This window comes from Lagenorhynchus albirostris, chromosome 18 (assembly GCF_949774975.1).
Source record: "Lagenorhynchus albirostris chromosome 18, mLagAlb1.1, whole genome shotgun sequence".
NCBI lineage: Eukaryota > Metazoa > Chordata > Mammalia > Artiodactyla > Delphinidae > Lagenorhynchus > Lagenorhynchus albirostris.
Genome location: NC_083112.1, coordinates 68,275,007 through 68,284,000, shown reverse-complemented (window position 1 = coordinate 68,284,000; position 8,994 = coordinate 68,275,007). Strand labels below are relative to the sequence as shown.

The 8,994-nt window shown below is 33.7% G+C and overlaps 1 protein-coding gene across 3 annotated transcripts in view; it reads right to left on the bottom strand.

Moving 5' to 3' along the window:
• Window positions 1–8,994, bottom strand: part of CLYBL (citramalyl-CoA lyase) — a 239,581-nt gene that overhangs the window by 10,283 nt on the left and 220,304 nt on the right. For all 3 annotated transcript variants that reach the window (XM_060129002.1, XM_060129001.1, XM_060129003.1), the window contains one exon: window positions 5,025–5,149. In XM_060129002.1, the coding sequence (XP_059984985.1) occupies window positions 5,025–5,149 (125 nt within the window). The remainder of the gene's footprint in view (window positions 1–5,024; window positions 5,150–8,994) is intronic.

The window sequence follows — 8,994 nt, the reverse complement described above, 5'->3', positions numbered from 1 at the left end:
TATCCTCTAACACTAAATCAGCCACTTGCCACTAAGCCTATGTGAAATAGGATATGATCAGCAGTAAAACTGTACTGCCTTGCTTTAAACGTTTAGAAATCTGCAATTTGTTGTTAATCAAATCAACCTTAAAGTCACCATTGGCAGACTCTCAAATTTTCTAAGAACTTGACTTTTTAAAGTCAAAATTATGCGATATAGTTCTGAAGATTTTCAATGAACAAGGAAATAAATGGAGAAATGCAATAACTAAGCATCTTAAAAATAGAGTGATGTCCCTTCCTCTTTCATTTTCACTGGCAATCACTCAGTTCTGATTTTAGCATTTCTGCTTACAAATAAAGGGGGCAAGGCTGTGGGCAGTGGGATGCATGAGTGTGGGAGGGCACACTGTTGTCTATTAGTGGAATCAACCCCTTCCTTTGACAAAGACAACAACCAAATCTTTGGATGGTTTATTTGATCTGCGTGAAAGAGTGGCAGTGGGATTTCTGGCACTTGAATAAGCGGAAACAATATTTTTGGCTAGAGAGACTTCTGAGTTCTCTCAGGGAGCCTTCTAGAAGGCCATCTGGACCAAACAGTATTTCTTTTGTAAAGCCCTGCATTTGGAAACACAAACGAAAGGTGTCTGAGCCGTAATCAGATACCTATGAAAATAATTTGCTTTCAATATTGGGGAGGGGGAATTATTCTTTGTAATTTTCTAGACGAAAAGATTTACATGAGGGAAAAAACCTTTTTCTTTTTTCTTTCTTTATTAAAAGTTCCCAATTTATATTCCTATAGAGGATTTGCTTATTAATGTAAACATGTTAATCTGCATTATTGCTCTCTCGAGTGAAGTTAGGATGTATCAGTTATGTGTGTTGTTTATAGTTGTTATGTCAGCTAGTGACCTTACTTTTGACCTTATAATTACTAGTGGAACCTAGATTTTAAAGGTGGACACTTTCCCTTCCTCGGTTTTTTACCCAGCTTGCGAATCTATAATGAACAAAAAAATACTGAAAAATTTAAACAAAATCCTTCCAAAACCAAATAAAGCATTTACAGATATACTATGAATAGAGTGCTTAGAATACTGAAAATGAAGCAAAGCTTCATATTGGTAGCCAGACACTGCAGAAATATGAATATTTTAGCAAAGTACCTTTAAAGATCAATCTCATGTAATACATGTTGCTATTCTTAATACCTTTTGCTATTTTTTCATATTTTTCTGTTTGAGCCACCATTTGAAAAGAAATGGTAAATTCTTAATGTAGGATTTCCTGGGATTATCAATCATTTTAAAAAAGCAACTGACTATTTCCTTTAGCTGTCATTTTTGCCTAAGAAGTGATGAATTTAGCACTGAGTTTATAATATAGATGTGAAAAAATAGTAGCATACATATATGAATATATATATATATAGTATAAGTATGTATATGTATTTACTTATATACAAATTACAGTTTCTACTGATATCATCTAATAGTAAGTAATTATTTGCTTGGGATGATTTCAATTATCCAATTTCATACTAGATACAGTTCTTAGTTGATAACAAAACAAGTGTTAAAATCATATTTTAAATTGAACAATGCTAAATTCAGTTCTGAATGGAGAATTTTCAAATATTGGAATCATTGTTATTACGAAAAAATGACATCAAAAATGAAATTAACTTTTAAGAAAATACTTTACAAATTTAAAACAAATCACATGGGAGTGATTTATCCTGGCTAAAATATTTCACCAAATAATTTGAGACTAAGATAGTTAATGACATACAGGTTGTATCTCAAATTATATTTTTCTGGAAGGATGAAAGAAAAAATCAAGTGTGATTAATAGTGTGGATATATACCTCACAACTCGTGTCAGCTAAAGTAGAAATATTTTAGCTTATGGGAATTAAAATAGGAGCATAGAGCATGTGGAATGTTTAAACTTTTTCCAACAGATTTTAATGAGTCCCTAATATCAATCTATAGCCCTAATTCTTATGATGGGGACTGTCATGCCAGACAAAATTTTTTAGCCTGAAAATAAATATCTTTAGTTTCCTGAAACAAAGCAGTCACAAGTATCATTACCTGCCAAACAGAGACAGATTATATGAGCAGATAGTTATTTTTTATTATTTTTTAATGTAAAGTATTTTTTAGCCAACATTAGACTAAGGGCATCAAACTTTATTTCCTTAAAACTTTTAATTAATATAGAACAAAAAAAATTCCCGTGATACTAAAGACTAAACCCCAATAATTTATCTACTTGTGATCTAAGTATTCTCATGAAGTTTGTTATTTGGAGGGGACAGGAAAAAAAAAGGTAGAACTTTAATTTCTGAATAATAATATTATTATCACTATAGAAAATACTATAGTTAGTGACCCAGCACTAACTGTGAACTTCAGCTATACCTTTCATCTTAGGGCAGAATATAATTTAAGATGGGAGCAGGAAGTAGAGAAAAACAATGACACATAATTTTGCCTTCTTGGGTCATTTCTGCTTGAAAGCATTACTTGAATGAAATTTTCATCAGAGGGCGAAAAAAGGTCTTTTAGAAATTTATAAGTATCTCACTAGGACACAAACCATCAGTGTCCCATTGTTGAGAGAGTCACCTGTGCTCTGGACAAAGTATCCGAGGGTTTATGTTTTCATCAGTGAGTCACATTTGAAATAAAACAGATTAGATGTTTGTTGGAAGCAATATTTTATACAACTGAGCGACCTATTTATACTAAATCTTTAAAAACAGAACCTACATTATTTAAACCCCAAGACCCCTCAAGACCCAGAGTCACCTACCTGCAGACCCAATTTTTGTGACCAGCCAATTTATAGGCAAGGTGAAAGAAACATGCGGACTGGATAAAACAACCATATGTCCCCACTGGAAGCCCCATTACTTGAATCATTTAAACCTTGCTGGACAAAGCACCAGGAGAATTTGCTGTAGGAAACAAACCTACACGAATGGGGCAGGGAAGAAATGACCTAATAGTTAGTCTCCCTTCTGCTCTAATTTCTATGGTTCTGTGTTAAGAAAAGCTATTCTACCACACTGTTGTGAAAGCATATGTCCCAACAAGAGGGCATTTCTTATTTAAAAAAAAAAAAAAAAAGTTCAGAATTTAACATCTAAGTTGCCATCATCAAAAGGCAAGGACACTTCAGGGCAATTTTCCCTGGGAATAGCACTTTCAAGATATAATGGAAAAGTGCTGTTTTTCCCTCATTCAAGAACTTAAATGCTGGTAAAAGAGTGTGTTTCTAGTTTGAATTTTCTTTGCTGGCTACTGAAACTTAGGTAACTTCTTCCATACCTCTAGCTGCTTATAATGCCAGTGGCGCCCTTTGATTTTATCCAATGTGAAACCCAGTGTAGATAGTTCAAGAAGGCAGTGTTAGCCCAGACTGGAACTCTACTTGGTCTGCCGTTTTGATGGTCCTCATCCTGCCTCAGTTTACTTCAGTAGGAAGTATTATCAGGTACATATCCTTAGCTGGCGTAAGGCACACACGGAGGTACAGAACATTTAGTGAGTGTCTGCACAGGCAAGCATGCAGGAGAGGGGAGTGGATGGAGTTATTTGCATGTATAAATGTAAAAGTATATGGCTCTTCTCTCTAGATAAATACCTATATTTATTGATGGAGGATCTGGATTTTGGGATCAAGATATAGAAATGGACATAAAACATAATGTCAACTGAAAAAATCTTTTTATGCACTGCAATATGTTTTTTTTGATGGTCACTACTGATTTGAAATGAAAGGTTGCTGTTTATCCTGAAACTGGTATAGTCCAAATGGGATGTCTCCAGTGTCATACATTCCGTCTTTTGATTTTAAGTGCAAGTTTGTGCAAAGATGAGCCTGAATGTGTGTGAGGGTGAGCATGCGAGCATGGTTGGAGCTGAAGGCAGGTAATGAGAGGGAGGGAGTGACCCACTTAATATTGTTACCTACTTTCGAAAGTCCTGGGATTTTTAGGTGCTTTTACTGCCAGTGAAAAGTGTAAGCCACACTTCTCACACTGATGTCACCGGTTCACCACTGAAAACCAATTTTGTTCTTTTTTTTTTGTAGGGGGTACTGTTTAACATTTAGAACCTTCATAATGTTTCAACATTCTTTCTCCCCTAAGTACTTTTGCATTACAGGCATCAAAACTTCACTCCTTATGTAAGTAACAAGGCCAGGTTTAGATATAACCTCTAGGATGGATTTATAAATGCAACTTTCCCCCCATCCTCTTAAAAAGAGGCAAACGGTATTATTGCAAATAACCTTTAAGATAATTAACTGACAATGCTGCAACTAGCATAAAATCTTCCTTCAGGCGACACCTAATTTAAGTGTTACTGGCACAAAGTGGAGACAGATTGTGCATCACCACTGCAATATTTACATAGCAGAAACCCACAGAGCAGGAAACGCGAGGCTCAATGATGCACTAAATTAGGAACAACCATACTCCAGTGTTAATTTGCTTTCTATTCTATCCAAATCTCAGGTCCAGAAATTGGTACTAACACATATACAACCTCCCACTCTTAAATGACTAAACCGGAGATTTTTGTACTTTTTTCTCCCAAATTAAAATAACTTGAAATTTATTTCTTCTCTCCAAAAGAGCCATTTGATCAAACTGTGTTTATTTCATTACAACTTGCTCTCATTCTGATCTAAAATTATTTTCATATGAATGCTGCATCGGGTCTGTAGAGTAAAACTAAACAGACTTCTATTTTCTCAAAGGCTGCCAATATAGTTTATGAAAAGAATAAATTGAGAAACTTGAGATCCAGTGAGTGAAATATTTAGGAACGTGGAAGGGCAAATTTACCTTAGGTGAATTTCTCAGTGATAAATGTTGTCCCCCCTAAGCCCACACATATCCTCCTCCTCAAAATACGAGTTTTTAAAAACCACTCAAACAGTATATATTTTTTCATTCTTCCCCACAGTATCTTAAACGCCAGATTCACCAATGTTTCAAGGCATTAACAAAACATTTACCTTTCCTAACTGTTGATGTTCTTTAAAGGCAGCAATCAGTTCTTCAGCCCACTTAAGTTTTTCAGGGGAAGGAGAAAACTGCTCCTGGACCACTGCAATTTGGTTAGGGTGTATCACCTGCTTACCTACAGAAAGATTAATAACACCGGAAACACAAAACAACAAACACATGTTCAAACAAAATGTCTCAACCACGCCAGTCTCCTGAATGCCTTACAGTCTGTATGTAAAATAACTAATTATTTTTAGAACTTTTTAAAAAGAAAATAACACAATCAGGCAGGCTTTTCCAGAATACCCCATAAGAACAAATACAACAATGGGAGTAATTGTGTTTCCGATCCTATAGAAATGCCATCTTAGAGCAGATAATCTCTCATTTTTAGTTACAGGTGGATTGACCAGGCAGCTCGTTGAATAACTGCTTGGCTGGAACTTTAAAAGGATAATGTCTGCAAATTAAAGTGATTATTTTGAGTTAAAGTAGAAAAAAATTACATGTTAATTCTTTCCAATTCTGCAAGTTGTCTTTTGCTTATTCTGTACCATTATCCCATCTTCCATGATTTCTTTTAAAAGTGGTCTGTTGGTTTTCATAAAGCTTACAGAAGCAGACATTACAACTATATTAATATCAATAGTGTCTTACAATAACACATTCAATTTTCTTTCTTTTAGATGAATTTAGTGTATCCCTTCTAACCACTAATAGAAAATTGGATTTCAATGAAAAAAATTTTATTCAGTATAGTAAAACAGAAGGCAGATTTGAACACTGTGATCTCTAGATTACTCCATTTAAAAATGTTTAAATAAAAAATTACATAAAGTTTCTCTAACCAAAAAAAACCCCCTCAGATTTTCCCTTTTTGCTTATGGAATGAAGATTGGATATTTCTCCTTTATACAGATGCTTAGACACCCCAGAAGAAATCTTATTTCTGTAGTAACGGTTTTAAAAAAGCTTTAAAAAGGAATCTTAAATTAAAACATTATACAAAGATAAGAGTCACAGGATTCTATGAAATCATGTAGTCATTAAAAAAACAATTTAACAATCAGGGAAGAGTGGAATCTAATCAGGTCATTGGTAAAATGCAACATACTTTAATGTTATAATAATGATGAGATTATATTTTATTATATGATAAAATTACAGACATATTTGTTTCTTTAAAAATGAATGTACACTTAATGATAATTTACTCTGCTAAGTATATTTGTTGGCATATCAATTTGCTTTGCTTTTGAAATAGCTGCTTTAACATATAGCCAGTACAAATTATATCCTTGATGTTTTATTAAAGGTGCATTCCTGTTACTGTCATTATTCTGTCAAATAGAAAAAAGAACAATGTTTCTAAAAAAATTTTTTTACTATTTCATGAAAGAGTTTAAGTAAATAAATATAACAATATCTTTTCTTTACAGTAGCATAATTAAAACATCCTCATGTTGCTATTTCATTATCTGTCATCATACTAATAAAACATTAAAATCTTATATAAATAAAGATGCTTTAAATTATTTGAGGAATAATTTCTGGGAACAAATAACATCAATGATGACAAATGAGACTTTTTTCAATAGTAGATATTGAAATTATATTTAAGCAATCTAACAGTTGTTACAATATTATTAATAAAGGATGTCAGTTCTGGTAGTCATTTTGTACTAATCGTTAGTCCTGAATTTTATAATTTATGTACATAATTTACACTGATGTGTAAAAAGCCAGATTTCATGGGAACTTCTTGGTACAGACACTATAAATTGAGAAGCAAACATAAACTATTTACAATGCTGTGAAACTAATGATGGCTTTTAAGTAGCCATATTTTGGTACTGAGGCTAATTTTAAGATATGTGTTAGGTTTTAGAAATTTATGAACCTCCATATGTGAAGTTATCTTTCATCAAATCTTATATATCCCAACAACTGAACATCAGACTTTAATGCCATGTGGGAACAAAGCAAATAGTTTATACAGAAGAGCTGTTATTGACAAGTTACTGAGAGGGTACAAAATTGGAAGACATTAAAATTTATGACCATGAAATCCTTTTTACAGTACCACTTGATATATCGTGCTTTAAATCAATACCTGTCAAATCTTTTAGGTAACTGTATGATGGTGTCATTTTTGTCTTCTACAAAAGACTGCAAAAAAGAAGAAAACCTATAGTGCTTCATATTTATAATCTTTCTTCTCAGCATGTAGTACTAGAATAACTGTGATGACTAAGTAGGCTGTTAAAGCTTTATTCTAAGATTTATTTTTGGTTTCTTTTTATGAAAATAATTCCTAAAGTTAATAGTCATTTATACAGCCAATGCATTGATTTAAAATCAATTTACATGGATTGCGGCCTCATGAAACAATGAATACAGAAAAGAAACTGTAACCAGCTGTTTGTTACATGGCTAAGTTTCAAAAAACCTACAACTCATTAAAAAATATCTAATTTTTAAAAGTCGAGAAAATCCTTATTAGCACAGATCCTTATCAGTGTTATGGGTAACATAATACTTTATTGAATTTTAAAACTTTCAACCACTTGCTTCAGATAGGGTGTGTAGCTCTCCTTCTTTCTTCCCCTCCTTCCTTCCTTCCCCTTTCTTTCCTTCCTTCTTTCCTTCCTTTTCTCCCTTCTTGCGCAAAGCCCCAAGTATGGCAATTAAATGACAAATAATTAGGACAAGCAGATCGTGAGTGGTCTAAAATACTCATTAAAGCATTTATTGTTTAAAAATACTACAAATAATCTATCTTATTATCAGACTAATTACCTTTTCTTGGTGTATAGAAATATAATTGGGACAATAAAGACCTTCTTTCTAAAAATTGCAAAATGGCTCTGAAGTTTAGCTTCCTCCTTCACTGACTAGTTCACTTGAATATATAACGGGCACTGTACCCTCCGTGCCTCCTCATCCTCTCCCCTCTCCCTCCCACTTCCATTTTGTTTCTGATTTAATACTCCCTGTTGTTGAGAAACAATAGTGCCAAGTCCGTAAGCTCCTCATGCTGAGTTGGGCACAGTCTAGAAATTTAAATCTGATTTGCAATAACTTGTCTTCTACGATTGAATTAGGGACCAATTTAATTCAGTCCCGTCTCTTGGAGAAACTCTCAAACTCCCTTATAAGTTCTGGAGCAAACATTTACCCCAGAGGAAGCAGAGGACACCCAGGTTATCCTGAGTGATGGTGAGAGAGGCCCCCATCAATTTAGTGTTTTCTATTTTTTATTGTATTAGTGCCCATTTCAGAGCAACATCTGGCTTCTTGGCAGCCAAAGCCACATATTTTAGACCAACAACATCGGGGTCTGTTAGATAGATTTCATGGAGTTTTTCTCCAACTTTTCCATTTGGGCCACATCCTAACAGGTCATTGGAAGGAGGCAGGTGTCACAGGCACAGAGACAAGGACAACGCCAGGGATTCAGTGGAGGGACTCTTTCTTTCTCAGTCACTATTAAATGTAGGGAGGATTCATTTATTAATAGTTCAGATGATTGAGAAATATTTCTCTATAATAGACATTTATTTATTTAACAAATTGGGGGAATCACATTTTAACTCTTTATGTTAAAGACACAAACACAAAGGTCAGAGCATTATTTAATTCTACTATAACACTAAAATGGTTTCTACAGTCTTTCAATTTTACTTTGGGTTAAATTAACATCCACAAAGGTATCTTTTACATTGAAGGTCACTTTATGAAATGTTTCTTTCATTAACCTCTAAATGAACACATTTCAAAAATATTTACAAAAGGAATAGCATGGATGCTTGTCTCTTTTCCTTATTTTTTGGGTGCATCTCTGATCAGGATATCCTTAGAACTTGCAGCAGGAGAACAAATAAGAATAAAAGAGCTTATGGTGTTTTTTACCCATGGTTGTGTACGTGTGTGTGTGTGTGTGTGTATGCAACTGCTGACATGTGTTTGTGTATAGAA